Below are 20378 nucleotides of genomic sequence, written 5' to 3' on the forward strand. Positions count from 1 at the left end.
ACAAGATGAACAGAAGAATTACACTTTTTTTGGTGGGACTGTGAACGAGGAACAGATATTTTTATATTTGGTGGGGGGTATGGGGGTTTGTTTTGGGATTTTGTTTTGTTCTGGTGTTTTTTAAGCCTTTCTTAGTATGTCAGGCGCTGGGTTATCAGCCTGATAAAGGCACTGTGAATGACTGAAAAAAGTGTAGGTACAATCAGTTCTCTGCACATGAGGCCCAAATTGTAGGGCTTTTTGTTCTTTTGTGGGGTTTGTGGGTTGTTTGCTTGGGGGCAGGGAGGGGGTGTGTTTGGAGGTTTGTTTGCTTTGGGGCTTTTTAGCATGGTTTCTGATGAGAACTAAATAGCTGTATGTGATTCTGCTATGGATTTGTCAGTGCTTCTCTAATCACTCAGCAAACTTTAAATCCGTTGCTAAGTCACAGGCGAATTTGGTATGAGTAGATCTCACAAGGTAATCACAAGTTTTATTGAAAGCGGGCAGAAGAGTGCCCTCACTGTGGGGACGTAGTACCAGGGGAACTTGTCATGCCTTGGTTACTAAAGGGTGCCCATGGATGGGATGAAGCAGGCTGCAGCTGGAGCTTGTACCTCCCAAGAGACCAGAATGACTGAAGTGCACATTTGCCTAAGCCCAAATTTCCCTCTGGCCCGCTGCCGGCGCCGCTGGCACTGCTTGTGTAACTCGGCACTTGGTGCAGTTGTGTGCATGCACAACGGGAGCGAGGCACGCGTGCACGAGGATGCAGGCTGTGCCCCTACTGCCTGATCAGCTTGACAGAATCATAGAATTAAATACTTGGGTTTGAGTAAAAATACTTGCTGTCTAGCAGAAAGAGGCTGCTTGTGCCTCATCTGATGTGCTTATGTTAAGAAAGCAGCGTGCCCTAAGCTGTCTTGTCTGTGTACTTTGGGGGTATACTGAAGTGTAGGGCACTGAATAGATTTCAGCATTTGGAGCCTTGAGCCTCCTTCTCCCATTTCCTGAGCAATTTCCAGTCACAGCCCGTGGAGACGGCTGCTCTAAAAATGCACAGGAAGCTGGAGCAATGTTTGCTGGCAACAGTGTTGAGCAAAAGAGTGTCAACAACTTGGAAAGATCCAATTTTACTTATAGGATCAGACTCAGAGAACAAAGCAGAGCAAATGTTATCTTTTCCATTATTGTAGAAACCAACTCCAAGTGGCCCTTTGTCTAAAAGTAGAATGTACCCATCACCTTAAGTTACGTGAGCTTGATTTACCAGCTGAGGTATTTCCTGTTGCCTACAAATGCTGATACCAAAGGTAGAGATCTGTTTGTCATACAGTATTTCCAGTAGACTCCAGAATAAAACAAGTGGCTTTGTTTGACAGCACATTACTTAGATTTAGCGACATCGAAAGCATGTTTAAAATAAATGATGTATTTGTTCAGAGGTTGGCTGAAGTTCTGATAATATGGAATGCAAGATTGGAAAATCTTTAAGGGGAGGCTTGCTTTGGGGGAGGAGGTCGGGTTGTTTTGTTTTTAACCTGCACTATGCTAGAATGCTGCTAAATTACACATTCCTTACTTGCTGGGAGGAGTGTAAACTTCCCCTAGCAAATTCCTTGGAGGGTTCATGCATTAAACATACTTGTGCAGTTATCATAGTTCTCATAAATATGCAACATATGTGTATGCATTAATTTAACTCACTCTGACACTTGTGTAGAATATACAGACAACAAGGGTTTGCAAATTTAAACACAGGAGGGGTGGCTGATGTGGGGGGAGGGCTTGGCAGGGGTGTATGTTCCTCCTGTAACACATGCAGGCATTTCAGTAAGGGTTAGTAAGATTTGGGTGCTTTTCCTTCCCTGTAAACTGGAAAAAAAGTAGACAAAAGACAGACTGAAAATGTATAGGCTTATGTATTTTGAACAGTCTTTGTGAAACTGAATCAGTAGTTTACCACTTTTGTGTTAAGGCAGAAATCTGGTAAATATTGGGTCATATCATGAAATGCTGTAATCGCATCTATGATCTTCAAGGAATTTGTTTGTATTTTACTTCATTAATCCCACTGGGGTGAAATCTTGTATGTTGAGACGGGGAATGTCTTCTTTCTTCAAGCAAAAACCCCTGAAGTTCCAATCTTTTTCAAGTATTTCTTAGAAATGTCTTTTATCACCATTCATATTTGGCCATGCTTTATCATAGGAAATAGAATACGGGTGCATGTAATAGCCTCAAGTGTTTATATTGAACTTGGCATGAAAAATGCAAGCCTTTTTTGTTTGTTTTATTTGATCAAATATTCCTGGGGAAGTGAGTGCGTGTGTGCGTTTCTGTACTGATCTGGGTCTCAGCTGAATGCCAGGAACTACTGAACTCTTACAATAACTTTCTCTTTGGCTTTGGGTATCTTCACTGCTTCAGTTTCTCAGTTTTTAGAAAGGAGATAGTTGCTTCCTCATGGAGCTGTTTGTTCCGAGGAAGAGTTTGCAAAACTCTAGAGATGTGCACCAGAAGAGTGTGTATAGAAGAGCATAAAAATTATTTTAAGATGGAAGCCCCCCTTTAGGTATATTATCAAGTCCTAAATTAACAGAGGATTCTTTTTTTATGCCTCTTGGTTGAATTTCCCTGAGTTGCTTCAAGCGTGCAGTCACAATTGAAATAGTTAAGGGGAGAGAGGAGGAGCATATAAAATTAATCTCATGTGAATACTTAGGATTGAATACATATGAATACATGGAATCAGAGTTCCTGGCAATGGATTCACTATTGTTGTCGTTGACATCCTCATCCTCAAAAACTTTAAGATGTTACGCCTGATACAGATGTTTAACATGTGTTATATGAAATGAAGGCAGGAAAACTAAGGACTTGTCTATATTTTTATAGTTTTGAGTAACGCCACTGAGGCTGTAATAATCCAAAAGACCTTTTTCCCCACTGTTTAATCAGTGCTACTTGGCAAAAATCTATAATAACTTCAAAAAATTTCCTTTGAGAGTAAACCTGATATTAAAATGGCTGTTAGCTCCTGGAATAAGCTAATTATAATGGGCTGATCCTGAATTCAGGATAGTTTTTCTGTGTCACAGGATTTTGGGTTTTTAAGACTATGAAGATCTGGGTGATGAAGGTGGTGAAAACCTAGTTCGTTTTGCCTATTATGCTACACATTTACTGTATTTCCCAGTGTGTTCATTTTAACTGTTTTCAGAAGTGTAATACTACAACAGCCTTACCCAAGGCTATGTCGGGGAAAAATGTTTTGTTTCATGCTCAGGCATCCAGAGATCCAGGAACAGCCTTGAGATTCAGCTCAGATAAAGGGGCCACTTTCTGGGCGTATTTTAAACATGCTGACCTGCAGCACCAGAGCCATGGTCAGAGGGGGCCTGGAGGTCGTGTGCCGACAGCAGGCAAGAAGGGAATTCAAGGTTTGTTATTTGACAGCTGGAGTTAGTGAGGATTTTGTTACCTATTCATTTGTTTGAATAGGTATACATCGCTGCACATGGGTATATTTAGTACTTCTGGTAGGTCAAAGGCCTTTGCTTTGAAGAAAAATAGTTGCTGCTTTAGAAGAAGCAGCTTTGAGAGATAAAACAAAGCACTGTGCCTCTGCCAAGGTACAGACCAAATCTCAGCATTGCAAGGGTATTTTCCTTTCCTTGCCTCTTCACTTTCTGACCACCTTGGCTTGGCAGCAGCAATGGATCTCTAGCTATTGCAGCAGACATGCAGGTTTCAGTGCGAGTATGTACAGGGGTTTTGAACCTTCAGTCTCTTCAGCTGGCCAGCTCTCCTGTTATGCTGAGCCCATCCAGGTTATTAATCACTTCACCCCTTACTTCTTGTTCCTTGATGATGTGTGGTTCATGAAGTTATGCAGAGGCAACATAATCAGCTATAGTGGGCATACAGAATGACAGTGGAAAATGAGTTTGGCCACCTGCAAGCCTCTTTGTCAAATTCGAGATTGACTACTGCTTTTTATTGTGGTCTTCTTGCATGGTGTGTTGTGAGGGAAGAAGATCCACAACATAAGAAGATCGAGAATGGGAAGTCCAGATGAATTACTGCTTCCACCAGTGCTCTGTGGCAGTTAGGTCTCAGAGTCAAGTTGTGGGTGACACTACGGCAAATGTACTCCAGGAATACCCTGTATTTGTTGCTTGGAAAGCAGGAGTTCCTCATCACATGCATCTCTGATCGTGGGTAATTTCAAAAGCTTGCCCACAGCTTGTGGTAGCTCCACTGGCTCACCAGGGTGGTTTCACAGGCTGCTGTTACTCCCTTTACACACAGCCATGCCCAAGAGCCCAGCTGGAGTACTGGACTGAATCAGAAATTAAGCTCATGATAGACCTTATAAAGCCTTAAAGATAGTGGTAGCATGCTCCACAGAAATCATAATCATTCAGTGTCTGTCTCAGATAACTCCACGTCTGCTGAAAGCCGCAACTCCCATGCCGCTGATACACTAAAATGACATTCATGTCTTAATTGCCTTGATTGATGAACATGGCATTGCCATATCTTTAAGAAGTGGAGTTTGCTTGTTTTTTGAAAACCATCACAATGCTCTTCCCCCTCTTCTCTTCGTTATCACTTTTGAGGCTTCTGTGCTTGCATAAAATAACACCTTTTTTAATGTGCCTTTTTCATCTTGTTTGTCTGGACCGCAGTCTTTGCGTGTTGTTTTTAGCCAGCTCAGGATTTGCTGGTCATTGGACTTGGCAGTCATTTCAAGTTCTGCCCACCAGAACTGCCAGAGGAAGTCCTGTGTTGGCCAGAGAAGCATGTTTGTACAGAGCCGGCTGTCCTGCGGGAGCGTGGCTTGATGCGTGTCTGCCCTTAAAGAGGCAGCAGTGACATCTCATGACTTGGAAAGTGCTGTGCAAACCCTTGGTATTTTCCGTTTTTAGCAATGGGACTGTTTGCTGTGTGCAGAAAGTGAGCCCTGTTCTCAGTTCAGAGAGCTGTGTGGAGCGGTGTCTGAGGCCATGCCAAGGCCTACCACAGAACGCTGACGGGTTCAGAAGGAAAAAACGCCAGGATGAGTTTTCTGACTGCTCACAGTTTTTGTGTTTGCTGTCTGCTGCTTAAAGCGTCACGTTGGAAGCTGTAAACTGGACTCTTGTTTTCCTCTGATGCAAGTGCCTGCAGGTACTGATGTGCTCTTGCAGGGTTGTAGAGAGCAAGAGGGCTGCTGCTGCTGTTTACTAGATGGACTCTTCCTGTCTCTCTATGGCTTGCGTGTGTAAGCACATTGTGCATCTGTGCTCACATGTTTCTTTCAGGCAGATGTGTGTTGATTTTTGATCATAGACTGTGATTTGTGTTTGTGGTCTCCAGTTCCCTCAAAGCTTGTATCTGATATGTCTTAGAGTATTTATAAATTACTACTCTGTCTGTAATTACTTTCCCCAAGAAAAGATAATTAAGGAAGTGATGATATTTCCAGAAGTCCATTTATATCACAAACCCCATGGTCAGGTTTCAGTCTAGCTTTGGGCTCATGCATGTGTGTGTGAGATATTGGAGCAACATTTGTCGTGAGTGGTCATGTTTATGTTGTTCTCTAGAGTGTCTGTTTGAACCAAAAGCTGGAATTAATGAAGTCATTCTTCTTCAGCTCCCAGCACAGGGGAGAATTTCCAACATAAATTGTGTGGACCTTGCCATGCATGACAGTCATGCTCCTGTATCAGCTGATAAAGTAAAACCATGCTATGGCAAGATAGGAAAACAACAAATGTTTTAATTGGTTGGGTGTTTTTATGTTCTCGCTTTTCAATTACACTCGACTTTGTGTTTCTCTAGAAGTCTCTTATTTCCCTGTGAAACATAAGCAGAGTATTTATACTTTTTATTTAAAGGAGAAGATGCGAAAATAGCACCACCATGAGGTACAAATATCTGAAACTTTAATTGCTTGGAAAGTTTGAAGGAAATATAGGTAGTTCATAGCTGATACTGTCTCTTTAACAATTGCTATGGCAATTTATAATAAAGAAATGTTTTTATTATGATTAGAGATCATTCCATATGTAATAAACATGGTGATGGCAGTAGTTAGTGTTCCTGGATGAGAGGTGGTATTTGTTGATGACTCAAATGCCATCAGCGAGGGATAAGTATTAAGAGCTGTCACCATTCTGGAGATAACCAGCATTCTCTTACCCTGAAGACTGTTTGAAGTCTGGCTCACTCTTCCATCATCTCTCAAGGAAGCACAGTGTTCATGTCTTCTGCATGAATGCAGTGTGTTAGTGCGTGTGAATATGTACATAGGGTTTCGGGGCCTCTTGGGAAAGTGACTCTGTCTGACATTGGTTTTGCAGAGAAGTACAGTGGCACTTGCTTTGTAGATGTCTCTTCAGAGTAGGCCATTGGAACATGCCGTCTTTCCTCTGCTAATTGGGTTTCAAGTGATACTTGCAATGAAGTAAATTGAACACTGAAAATGCACCTGGAAGCTACATGGAAAAATACTGAATGCAAGGAGCAGCAATTGGTTCTTTCTTGCTGGAAAGCAACCCAGTATTTTCTTCAGTAAATCTCTTTTCAAGCAAGAATCAGCAAGACAGTGTAGATATGAAGTGCATAAAATGGCATCATTGTGCAAGAATATACTTGATAGCATCACAAATACCTTCTGGAGGTTTTTGTCAGATTTTATGGTATTGATTCTGCAATTATATAGAGAAAAGAGTAGTCTTACTTATAAGGCTAGGCCTGATTAAATGGAAAATCTGGTTCCTTAGAGGTTTTGGTGTTCTTTTTTTCTGTGTAGTTAGTATCATAAAATCATTATTTGAAATATTCCCCAAATACTCCTTTGTTTGTACAGAGATTAAAAGTTGTGATTATTTTTAAGTTTGACAATAAGAAAAGAATTGGGAAGATTGAAGACCCACCCCAGGGGAATAGAAAGACAATATATTGGTGACAATTACTTTTAATCTTCTGAAAGCAGTTTCCTTTGTATTTAATTTCTAATATTATTTGTGAGCAAATGTAGTACAGACACATATTTGCACCAACTCTTACTTGGGCTGGTGAGTTACTGACAATAAAGTAAACAAAACTGTTTCCTAAATCTGGAGCTGCTGCTAGGTTTTCTGTTTTTTATGAGTCATGCACACATGCTGTTCCTTACTCTGGCTTGGAAAGCAAGAATTTAATTTTTCATATCCAATAAAGATGTGAATGCTGCATTTTACACTCTCCTGTGTGACAGTGCCCTTTAAAAGACACCTGTAGAATGATGTTTCTTTTTTCCAGTCATCTGGATTTATGTGTGGTCTAGCTGCAAACCGTGAGGACCAAATTCCTTTGTGTGTGGAGGCTTTCAAATGGCATAACCCTTTGTCCTGCAGTATTTCTGTCCTCTTTTTCATGTTTGTTTGTAGTATTTACTTGTTTTCTGAAGCCGTATTATATCAGCCTCCTCCTCTTCGCCACCTGCAGCTTGTGAAACAGTGGAAAGTATGATGTTAAACCATTAAGGGTTTACCCTGAGATTTGGAAATTGTCTGTTCAGATTCCAGTTTTGCTATGATGTTCTTTAGACACTGTGTGCTCTGTTACATTTGCATGGTGTTTTGCAGTTGAGATGAACTTGAACCTGCTGTGTCAATTCTACCCTCAGACCTGGTGTGGATGGGATATGCTAATACTGTCTCTGAATACACATAGTATTCAGTATTAGTACCAAGCCTTGATTAACAAGACCTGTTGAGAGGCAGTATGTATTGATACTGTAGTGATACATTAGTGCAGCCCTGTCATTTGTGGCTGGGTGGCTAGCACCTATCTAACTTTCTACAGGCAGTAGAAACTTGGGTGTACCTGGAATAGCCTGCCTAGATTTGTTCAGAAGGCCCCAAATGCATTTAAGGTAAATGATCCTGGCAGAAATTTGTTATACATCTTTTATCTCTCAGTTTAAGAAGCATTTCCTTTGGGACATGAGCCGCTTTTTAGTATGTACTCATATTCTCTAACATAGTTAATCCCCTTTACACCCATTTTTTCTTTTCAGGGCATTGGGTACCCTGTTACACAACTACCTGGTAATAGTTTAGGGGTTGGAGAAGGGAAGGCAAATTAAAATTTGCAGCCCAGATGATGCACTGAAGAAAAAACCTGGATTTGCAATATATGTACACATAAGTATGGAATAGAAAATTAGTTTCATTTCTGCATGAGTCTTCTACCTGAATTGTTGAAGTAAAATTTAGTGTGATGATACCATTTTTTTGAATAGGCCGCTATCAGCAGTGGGGGGGATGCTGTACTTGTGTACAGGGACAGATCCTTTGCCCTTAAACAGATCTAAAGCCAGTAAGGAATTTTCCCACAAAATGTATAAAAGGAAGACTGTCCCCTCAGGATTCATTATATGCCATGTGAATGGCGTTGACAGCTACTGATTTATGCAAATCTGAGCAAAGCATTGTGTTTTTAGGACTCAAGTGCTGGGAAGCCTGGCTGATCTGCAGAAGGACGCAAATGGTGTCCCTTAATCTTTGGGAGCCTGAGCATCTAGCTCAGGTCACAGACAGAACTGGTGAAGTGGTCCCAGCTTTGCACTGATGGGCATGAGTTTTCCATTGACCTAACCATGGGGCTGGTCACTGTGGGCAGCCCTTGCTCTCCAGGTGACCAAAGTAGGGATTATTGTGTGAGGGTTAGATTTGGTTGGCAGAGCTGAGCAGAGCTGCTTGTGCAGAGACTGGTTTTTTTTTGCTGCAGATGGAATTTTTTGAAAAATCTTATTTTTCAGGAGAATTTTGATTCTCAAAGCTATGTAATACAGAACACATTCAGTGAAAATTGAATTGAAATATATATGCACAGGGAAAGCTGGATTTTATGTAATTCAGGTAAATTAAGCTAACATAGGCAGTGTGTGTATGGTATCTACATAAAATTTATCAGTAAACCCTTTGGGTTGTACTTTCAAGATGATTGTCACAGAACTGTCTCAGTATGACTTGCAGTAATACAGTTATTGCCCTTTGTGTTCTGTCCTTATACAAACCCTCAAGTTTTCTTACTCTTAACTATTCTTGCACTCTGAAAGTAATACCCCTTTCTATTGCAAATAGGACTTCAATAACTGTCCTGCTTTTGTTCTAAAGGGCTCCCTCTCATCTGACTGTTGGATACAACTGCCAAGTCAGTGTATGGGCAGAGGTCAGTTTTCTGTCTGGTTCTGATGATAAGCCTTAGATCTTCCTTAAAAACAATGTGTTGCTCTGCATGGAACAGGTGCCAAACTCCAGGGTGATGCTTCATCTGTACTGAAGGTGAAGGGAGCTGTGTTTGGTTCTTGCCTTGAACATGTTTTGAGGCTGCCATTTAGCACCTGAGGTCACTTGTTCTGTTCAGCCTAGAGAAGAGGAGATTGAGGGGAGACCTCATCACATTCTACAGCTTCTTCATGAGTGGAAGAGATGGGCAGGCACTGGTCTCCTCTCTGTCGTGACCAGTGACAGGACCCAAGATAATGGCCTGAAATTGTGTCAGGGAAGGTTTAGGCTGGTTATTAGGAAAAAGTTCTTCACCCAGAGGCTGGCTGGGCCCTGGAACAGGCTCCACTGGGAAGTGGTCACAGCCCTAAGTATGACAGAGGTTAAGAAACATTTGGACAATACTCTCAGACACATGGTGTGACTCTTGGGGACGGTGCTGTGCGGGGCCAGGAGTTGGACTCGATGATCATTGAGGGTTCTTTCCAACTCAGCTTGTTCTGTGATTCTCTGATTTTTCCTCTGAATCATTAATAATGGGAACATCATGCATAATTCAAAATAGTTTGTTAGCAGATGTTGGCATGTTCATGTGCTGCGGGACTTGATTTTTAAGCTCTTTGTGTCTAGCACAGCACACCCTGACCTTTAACCTCTATTGCAGGACAAGTAGGGGTGGAGGGAAAAGGAGTTTTCAAACACGTTTTGGTCAAAGGTTTTTGAGAGTACTTCTTAATGAAGAGAGTGCAGTGGGCCCTAGGTCATAGCTGGGCACTCCTTATCAAGTTTTCTCTACTCTTGTCTTTTTTTTTTAATGGAGCCTAGTTTTCCAGTCTGGGTGGTAGATTGTAACGATCAAGAGATTGTGCAATAGTATTCTCTTTTTTTATGAAGTAATGTATGGGACCACATCAGTCTCTGGTTTAATGCCAGTAGCTTCAGTGGAATTATGCCAGGGGTGAATCTTTCCCATGATTTTTAAAACTGAGCTATAACTGCTGTTTTGTCAATCTGATTCTCTCAGTACTGTGTGGGCGAGAAGGTCCAGGCAATGCCAATCTATTTGCAATCACATATTTAGGGTAAAATAAGCAAAGGGTTGATTTTAGAATTAGAGTGTTGCATGAGCCTTGGAAATAAACTACAGTCCCCCACGCACCTGGGTAGATGCTACCAGGGACTCAGATCCATTCCCTAAGGATTGAGTCGTGCCTCATCCTGGAAGTAACAAAAGGTCTTTTCTCCCCTTGTGCCTCATGCATCACAGCCCCCATCCCTGCTCTCTCCCAAAGGGGCAGGTCCCTGCCCCAGCAGCATCCATGAGTGCTGGTCTGGCAGAGAGAAGGTGGTGTGGTGCGTCCCTGGCAAGGGCTGTGAAGGTGGCCAGCATTGGGTTCTGTGGGAGAAAAAGGAACTGTCTGTGGGTACGAGTACTTTCTTTTAGTGCCATTGCAGTTTCCCTGGAGTTAGTGGTTTCTTTGATACTGATTTGAAGATTGTCTGTCTGATTGCTGGGATGAGTTTTCAAAAACTGGTGCTTGCTCTGTCTGTACAAAGAGTCTGCACTGGAGAACCTTCCTAGAAGGGAAGCAGTAGGATCTCGTGTGCTTTTAGGAACGTGCTTATACACTCATTTGATTTAAGAGTGCAAATATCTAACCGTTTGAGCAAAGTTATGTTCAAGCAGTAACACCATGTGTACATACTTGGAGTTTCTTGGAAAAATCAGCAAACTCTCTCTCAGAAACTGTTGACTCTGGAAAGCTGGGCATTGTGATCTACTAATAGCTGTCTTGGTATCAAATCTGTAACACAATATTCAGTGATCATAGCAAAAATATGAGGGGGAGGAAAAAACAGTATTCTATTTTGAATTCACAGTCCATGTCTAAAGAATACACTTTTCCTTTACTTTTATTTTAAAAAGATAAGTATCCTTCCCAAAGTAATTGATGAACACTTCTGAAAAGTGGCGCAGTACCAGATCCCACCACTTGAGGTGGATTAATGGATTAATCCTTGACTGAATTCTGTTACAGCCAGTGTACCAACATTATATTTTTTCAAGTGAATTTCAGTAGAAATTCCTAATCTCCTATATTGATAGACACAAGTGAACTGTAAAAATAAGTTTCTTCATATTAATTTCTTTGACTTGCAATACCAGAACAAATTATGTCTTATAAATATTGTATTAAGAGAAAGAGTGAGAACACTTAAGGCAGAGATAGGTACAAATTTTCAGATTTCAGCTCTAAATTTTGCCTGCTTTGAATGAGTTAATCATTGCAGCAGAGTAATGAGTTAAGATGTCATAAATCCATCTTTACTGCATCACTTGTAAGTCAAAAAATGTGCTTATGTGATCTGAGAGTTAAAATTCTTTTTTTCCTTCTTTTTTAGAGAACAGCTGTCCAAGCCTAGGCAGTGTAATTCAATACAACCCTGCATATTTTGTCCTGGCTTATTAGCAAAGATTTGTAATGGCTGTTTTGGAAAATGTGCTATGAATTTATCTAAAGGTCTTCATGCCGGAATAGTTAATTCAACCTTACAAATCCTTGGCACTTAACTTTCATCTTTTTAGAACAAAACACAGAGCCTGTGATTTGATGCCTTGAAGTCAGCAAAACAAAATGGTACTTTAACAGCAGCATTTACTTTGATCAGTTTTCAGCATTTGTGTCCTTGCCTTTCACATAGTACAAATTGCTTTACCAGAGTAACAGGGCAGGAGCCCGTAGACTGTTTTTGTAGTTGGTTTCTGTGGTGATACTCAGCCTTCCATGAAACTCTGATCTCTGGGGACAGAAGCTTCTGCAGCCGCCTTAACCTTGCTGCTGCTGGAGACCTTAAAGGAACTGTGTGCAGAATGTGCAGACAGGGGTGAGCAGCATGAGTCCGTACAGAGACAGCTGCCTCAGCAGTGCCAGTGAAGGTTTGATGGACATTGTGCCTGTGAATGGAAAAAGGCATTCTAGCAAATAGGACACAACAACTCTGTGGTTCACGTCCCAGTTGTACTTGGATGCTTTTTAAAGATGAATGTGTAGGTTTTAAGATTTTTCAGAATAGCTTTCATCTATAATTTTCACCTATGACCAAACTGTTGTATTCCTCACAAGTTAGTCATGTATGATTTGGAGGAGTGCGTGCCAAGGGGGCCCAGACGTGAGTCTGGAAGAGGAGCTTCCTCTGACAAACAGCTGCTGAAGTTGAGCCTTGGTGAGAGGACCATTGCTGACACACATGCCCAGAAGGTCTGGCCTAGCTACTCATTGCACAATGCAAATGCTGGCTGTGCAACAGCTCAGTGATCAAATGAGTCCTTCACTGGGAGTGAGGAATGTGTTGGACCACATTGACTTATTTTCCTGTACTGATGTGCTGCTGTCTGCTTGGTTAATGTGCTGTCTCTTAATATGTTTTTAAAATAACATGGGCAAAGCAATAGCAGCTGCTTCTTAAGTGGACTAGGTGACCTAAAAATGCCCAAGTCCATTTAATGATTCTGGTTTCCTTTTCTTTTGGTGGTGTTTGACCAAACTGGTCACAGAGCTGCCTGAAGACTTTGAATGAGGCAGAATGTTGTTGAAAAGTACAAAATATGTGTATTTTATAAGCTGCTTTGAAAATCTGGGAATGGATGGATAGTGTGTCTTTTTGGATCCCTGATGTTATTTTTTTTAAAAAAGCTTATATGGCAGTTTCAGAAAAAAGTTAGAAATTTTAACACAGAACTCAATGAATTTGGAGTTTCACACCATGTCTTCAAAACACTGTACAGCACTGAACACACATAGGATTGGTTTCTGATGGGGTTTCTGGGCAAGGCTTCACATAAATATTTAGTAATATGGATTTTGCCAGTGAAAATACAAAAAGAAGGAGAAAAATCATAGTTACCTCTTGTGCTATTAATTAGAAACATTTTGTTTGGTGGTTTGAAGTGATCCAGTGTCTTTCTATTAATTTGTGTTGTCTTTAGAAGGTGCTATGAACTTTCTAGACATTTGAGAAAGGATGTGCCTTGAATGGCTCTTGAGCTGAGACAGAAAGGTGTCTGGGGGAGGGGGATCACGTAGGACTCAGCTAATATATGGTATAACTAGAGCCACAGTGGGGGCACTGTAGCAGAAATGACATTTTGTTGAGATTGTTGTAGAGAGAGTAAGGATGAGGATCTTGCACTGCACTGCTGTGGATGGAGACAGCCATGCCAGAAGTTAGCAAAGGGGCAAGTTGGTGGGAGCATGGATGTGGCAGCAGAAAGCTTAGCAAGGCAGAGCTAAAGAGAGGGCTGGTGTCATGCTGGAGGGGCTGGTGCAGCTGAAGTGTTGAACTTGTGCTTGTGTTGACATCATAACTTTTAATACCTTAGAGTCCTGCTAAGCCTTTCAGTCTCTGAAGCAGGAGTGGGAAGAGGACCTCTGATGCGTAGTCAAAGTTCAGGCTCTCACTTGGACCCTGCAATTCAAACCACTCTCCCTCACATAAATGCCTCTCTGGTGAGCTCTTCTGACCATGCCCACTGTACTTGGGCTGAAATTTCATGGGATACCCACTGACTGTAGTTATGCAAGGTAAAACCCAAATGCTTGGCAGCAGGGTTTTGGCATAAATATCTTGAGTGCTGGTAGCTCCCAAGCAGTTTGCTTGAAAAACTTTCCAAGAACCAGAAAGAAGTCTCATAACAGATATCACTGCTGTGTATCATCAAGCACTGTGTGATGCAAGACACTTGTGATGCAAGACAGTGATGTTGGAGCAACTCTAAGTTCAAGGGGGGAAGTATTTATGCTATGAGGAGTGTGTTAATTTTGTACAACTTCTCAGTGGGAACAGTCACATTCAGACTTGGCTAACCAGCAGGTAGGTTCCTCAGCAGTGCTAGCTCTGAAGCAGAAACTGGTTATGAAAAACATGATGACCAAGATGGTCCTGTGTGGATACAAAAATGCTGCTAGCAAGGATTTTCTTGCTATTTTCCAAGTCCGTGAGAGACTTTTCTCTCTCACAGAAGATAGTAGCAGAGTTCCATAAACAATGAAACACCTGCAACCTTGAAAAGTCTTGTTTATGGTATAGTAGAAAAATATTTTGACAATGGATGTTTTAGGATTTTAGCCAATCACACCCAAGGGGTGGCTGATCCTTTGTCCAATTAGACTACAAAGAAAAAAGTCTTTAAAAGAGTTTGTAAAATAATTAAATCATTCAATCTTGCTGCACAATTCCTGCCTGCTGGATCTTCTCTCCTCCTCCCTATGGCTGCGGGACACGGTAATATACCCTAGGGCATTTTAATAGTCCTGAGCGGGTTTTTTTCAGTCTGTAAAACCAAGGTGTTTTTTTTTTCTCAAGACTCAGTTTTTTGCTGAGTACTCTGTTATGCAAATAAATGTAGTGACAGGGAATATATATGCTAAGGAATATAGTGATGGAGGCTGCTGCAGAAGCATGGTCACATGAACTATATTCTTTCTCAAGTTTAGAACTAGGGATATGAATTTTTCATTGTGTGTTTTTTTGCTTAGTTATGAGCAAACTGAGGAGTACAGGAATGCAAAATTACCTTTATTTGGAAAATTTTCACAGAAGCATTTCATTTAGTTATGAAAAAAGTTGATTCGGCATTGAAGTCCTGTAGCTTTTCTCAAGGATCTGCACTTTTCAGGCAGAACTGTAGGAAAATTCCATTATGTGGTATAACTTATCCTACAGTTTCAGCCAAAGGCATGGATAGGTACATCACCACTTCTGCATACAGCTCAAACTTTGTTGATTATTTCCATGCATGAATGGAAATAATAATGTATGTGTGTATTATACTGCATCTTTAATTTTCAAAGCTAAGGGAATAGCAACTACAAAGTCTGATAGTAGATCCAGTTGCAAAGAGTCTCTGATTTTCTCACTAAGGTAGTATGATTGCTCTGTGCTCTCTTGTGTGACTAAAACAACAGGAAGGAATCTTCATGAAGTCTAAAACATCTGTCTTGTCTGATAGATGTCGGCTTTGAATAAATTTGTCTGAGATCAGTTGAAACAGAGGTACTTCTCCATTTCCTTACTATGCAAAGAACTTGGCCGAGCTGCTTCTGAGATGAAGTTTTCAGAATGTGTTATATGTATTTATCATTCCTGCTTTTAATAAATAATGGATGTTTTAAATAGCAAAAATTTTTTGAAGTTTCTAATAAGAGCCATATCTTTTACACTGACTTGACATTCTAACAAAAATACAACCAGAGTGCAAGCCCAAGCTGAGTGCTCCTGTTGGCCAGTGCAAGAGGATTGTTACTGGTTTTCTATTCTTGTTTATTTAAGCACATAAACTATATTGTAAGTAATTTCATCAATATCTAGGGTCAAAGGAAACCAGTTATCATTGGGCATGGAAGTACACTGGATGCATTTTATGCCATTTGAAGCTGAAAAAAATCAGAATAAAATTTGAACTCATATTTGCAAGGTCAGAACTACAAAAGATATAACTGGACTACTTTACTAAACTGAGATTACAGTATTTTTATTGTTTTGTAAGAAAACATAAGCCCAGAACAAGATAATTACCTTTAATAGTTTAAACAGCTTATTAGTAATTAGCAGTGATTACAGCTCAAAAGCTACAAGAAAAGAAACAAGAATGCTTTTTAGTTAACATGAATTTAATAGTGGTTCTAAACACCTTTTCCTTTTTCCTTTCACCTCTCCATTTCTAGACCGAACAACAAAGCAGGAGTCTTGTAAAATGAATAATTTCTCTCTCATGTTCAGGTAACAGAACTACTTTGGCTCTATAGGTGATACAGTAAAGCAGTTTCTGTAGCTACAAACATGGTTGTTTGGCATTTCAGGTCTCTGTCCTCCCATTAGGATTGAGAGCACTAGCACCCTGCAATTTGCTAAAATGAGGTATTTTATTCTTTAGAGGCAGAAAATGGAGAGAAATGTGGTTCTTGGTACTCCGTGGTACTTAGTGTTTTCTTTATGAAATGTGTAAATACTACCATGTCTTCTGCTGGAGAGGCCAGGTGGTGCCAGAGGTGGCTGCAGAGGGCAGAAGATGGCACTGCCTGGCCTTCCTGAAGGCAGGGCTGGCACTGCCCGGCTGTGGGCCAGGAGAGGAACTCATTCTTTAAAGCAGCTTGGGTTTAGTACAAATATGGATTTACTCAGCTTTCCAACAAGTTTTAATCAAGCTTAACAAAGAGGAGGACAGGGATGTCCTCGGTGCTCCCAGAGGTGTGCATTTGGGGTTTGATGTCTCTCACTGTGGGGACTGAGGACAGGTTTGGTCAGTGGATTGTCAGAATCTGGTGCATTCTGCTTGTAAGCAACTGCTACCAGTTAGTGTGGGAGCACAGCCAGCTGTTTGCGAGCTATTTTTGCAAGGTCTTAAGTAGTGGAAAAAGGTCTTTCTGCTGTCCTCTGGGTGTCTGGGACCTGAGACCAAGGCTTAGTGTTGACTTTATAGTGATGGTGAACTTTTCAAGAGGAAATAAATAAAAAAGACCAACCAACAACAACCACCCAAAAAAACCCCAAAAAACCAAACAAAAAAAAATCCCCAATGCAAACAAAAAACCCCCAACCAAACAAAAAAAATCCCAAACAAAAAAAACAAACAAACAAAACCCCACCCCCACCCTTCTTTTTATTTTGGAAAAATTTGCAACAGTAATAGGTACCTAGTTTTCAATTTGGTCTCTAGCTTTCATCTAGTTACTTTACTGGATGAACCTCTGTTTAATGGTAAACTAATGGTTGTTTGCCACTTTGTAAGAATCATGCCATGAACTATACATAGTGGCTCTTCTTTATCTCCAATTTACTTTTGGATTCTCTAGCAGGATACAGAATTAATTCTGAATTACCCATGTGCTCATTTCTGTTTGCCACCACTCAAACTGCTGGTTGTGTTCATGTTTGCTTCCTCTATACATTTTTTAGAAAGAGTTGTGATTGTCTGTCAGGGAACCTGCCAGTCACCAGTATTGTGAGACATCAGCTTCCCTGCTCAGTCTATGGTAGATCATCTCTCCACTGCACACTAAAGGGTTCTTCCTATAATGTGGGATGAAGTATCAAGCTAAACCCCGACTGCTTAAACAGCTTCTTAGGTGCCACAAAACCACTGTAATATCAACTGCAAGTCTGTATATGCTATAAATGGACAGGCTGTTCTGTCATGTGTTTGGTTATGGTTTTGCCCAACACTGAAGCCTTTCTAGAAGGGCAGTGCCAGGATATGAGGAGCTGGGCAGGAGGGACTTCCAGCAACCACAAACTGGTTGCTTCAAAGCCACCTGTAACTGTTTGCCTCACTTCCATGATGTCCACTTTCCTGGGATCATTTACCCTGTTATCTTTTTAGTCTCTGAACACCGGCATTTTCTTTGCCTAGTGTATGTTAAAATTTCTTTTGGAATTCCTTCCATAAAGTAGTGTAGTGCTCACTTGTGTTTCTGGATTTGTTCCTCCTGTTTTTTGTTTGTTTAGGTTTTTTTTGTTTTGCAGGCTAGATTTATGCCCTTAATAGAATCAGCACGTGAGGTTTTATACTCTAAGCCAGCTTTGTAGACTACCATCTAGAAACCAGAAATCAGAGTTTGCTTTGTAATTCTTTTTATCTCCATGTTCTCCAACTCTCAGCTTAGTGGTTTGACCTTTTGCATAAGCTATTTTTCATCAGCATTTGCCAAGGTTTTCTTTTTAACAGTGCTTTGCAATCATAGAGCACAAATGTTAACTATTTCATATTTTATTTTCTCTGTGCTTTGTTGACTGATTTTTGTGGAAGTAGATTAGTGTATAATCTTGAGTCAAGACCTGAATGCTAAAAGTCATAATATGTATAAATTACCTTTGATTCATTGTTTCAAATTCCAGGAAGTATTTACATATTTCTGTGTTTTTCTGTAGGTCACGTTACATTTGAATCCAATTTCATCAGTGCATATCCACCAGAAGCCTCTGGTGTTTCTTCTCAACTCTCCTTTGCCTTTGGTCTGGAAGCTAAAAACAGAAAGACTGGCACCTGGAATCCGAAGAGTTTTCTTTGTAAGTGTACACAGTCCTCTGGCCTGCTCTCTATCATAGCTGCTTGTTGCATAAGGCGTGGAGTTAATGGCATTCATTTCGAAATTTTTCAAACTTAGATTAAAAAAACAAGTTAACAGCGAGTCAAGTTTCCTTGTAGGGCTCTGGGGAACAGTTAGGTGGTAGGGCAAAGCAGTTTGGGAAAAGTAGCCAATTACTTGTTATGTGAATTTAAGGAAAAGAAAGCAAAACTGCTTTTCAGAATCTGCACATCATATAGTTATTAATACTAACAGCCATTCGAGTTCAAAAAGCTGTGAGGCTGTAACAGATTCCTGATTGGAACTCTTAACAGTACCATAAAGCAAAAAGTCTCAAAGCAATTGGAAATATTAAGAGTGGATGCTAGTTGTGTGGTCTGTGACCAAAACAAAAATTTGTATGTATTGAGCTCAATATGTCCAGTTACGGTTTATGTCTCTGATGAAGCTTTGGTCTATTGAAATGACCAGGCTAAGCCCAGAATGAAGTCATTTTTGTTTCTCAGAAAGACTGGAGCTCTGCTTATAATGCAAGATCCAAATATTACCTAGTATTTGTAAATCATGTCCTTACAGTTTGCCAGGACATTCAAGTTTGCTATTTGTAGTGAAACAGACAAGTTGTTTGGATTAAATTTTTGATGCGTGACATCATGTCTAATCATGAGTTGTCTTTATGGAAGTTACAGCTTTCACTATATTCAACTCTAATTGCAGAACTAAACTTGATTATTTTTAGCGGTATCCTTATAGGGCTTCATTTTGCTCCTCCAGCACAGTTGACAGTGGTAGGCAAGATTGTTTCTGCAGCACCCAGTAAGAACTTAATTGTGTCACTGTGCATCAGCAGGACAGGAAGATGGACCATGGTGCAGCATTAGAGCGCTGAGAAGGGGGCACTGCTCTCTCAGTTGACCTGGTATGGTGGCGACACTATTAAGTGCACGAAGAGTTCTGTCACTTGCTGGACACTGCAAGCTTTCTGGAATTGTCTTTCTTTTTCCTGTCATCAAGGTATAAGAGTAGGAGTACCCTTGATATTTTGAACTCTGAAGGACTCTGTCCTGTTTCCAGTACAGTGTGTTACTGATTGGTGCCAAGAACATGGGCTTGTTTTTATTCTAAGGTATTCACAATCTTAGGTTTTTCATTGGTGTTTTGGAGATTCATTACTGTTATCTTCTTGTTGACCATTCCTGTTACATGTCCTTAATGCAACCAGTACAGTTCTGGTGTGCTCAGAAAATGGCTGAGGAACAACATGCGGAACAACAGTGTACCACGTCCTCATTCCTCTCATTGACAAAAGAAGCAGGATCTTTCATCAGATAATAACACCTTGGACCTACTTTCAGTTTAGTTTTGACCTTTTCCTACAATGCATCATCACTCCCATTTCCTGTCAACTAGATTTTGCTCAGCTAGTTTGTGTTCTTCCTCTGCACCCAGGATTTTCCCCCTCCCCTTACCTTGCTCCAGGCCTGGAGAGATGGTCTTCTGAGACTCATCCATTTCTGCTCAGCTGATTGTGCTGGAGTTCAGATGGTGATCATGCTGAGCTTGCTTGGTTTGTCTCAGTGGGGCTTCAACAGCCTGCATTAAGGCTTAGGAAAAATAGGAATGTGCCCAAGGCTCTGACTGCCAAAACTGTACCATTAGATGTGTGTTTGCTTCAGAAAACTGTTTCAGGCTCTTCTGGTTACAAGATTAGGCTTGAAGATGTGAGCAGCAGCAGTCATAGTCCTTCCCAAACAAGAAGTTGCCTGACCTCAAGAACTGCCCTGATAAACTTGGCCACTGATGCTGCAGGAAGGAGTGGACTGTTTCTCAGCTGGGGCAGGAGTACCTGGTAGGCACTACAGATTTCCTGCTGTGTTGGGGGCTCAAATCAAATGCCTCCTCTCAAAACTGTACCTCTTAGTCTCTGCTGGTCATGGTAAGGGCTGAACAATGTGGTGCCTTATGCCATCCTGCCAGCCTGTGGCACTGGGATAATGCTGCTGCCCATGGGAGCTCACCTTTTTTTTTGCAAGGGACTGAACTG

At 40.9% G+C, this 20378-nt stretch overlaps 1 protein-coding gene across 3 annotated transcripts in view; it reads left to right on the top strand.

Annotated features, from left to right (window-relative positions):
• The window catches only part of TGFBR3 (transforming growth factor beta receptor 3), a 116224-nt gene that overhangs the window by 47264 nt on the left and 48582 nt on the right, over nucleotides 1-20378 (top strand). For all 3 annotated transcript variants that reach the window (XM_032117543.1, XM_032117542.1, XM_032117544.1), the window contains exon 4: nucleotides 18177-18314. In XM_032117543.1, the coding sequence (XP_031973434.1) occupies nucleotides 18177-18314 (138 nt within the window). The remainder of the gene's footprint in view (nucleotides 1-18176; nucleotides 18315-20378) is intronic.

The sequence above is a fragment of the Corvus moneduloides genome, chromosome 9, assembly GCF_009650955.1.
Source record: "Corvus moneduloides isolate bCorMon1 chromosome 9, bCorMon1.pri, whole genome shotgun sequence".
NCBI lineage: Eukaryota > Metazoa > Chordata > Aves > Passeriformes > Corvidae > Corvus > Corvus moneduloides.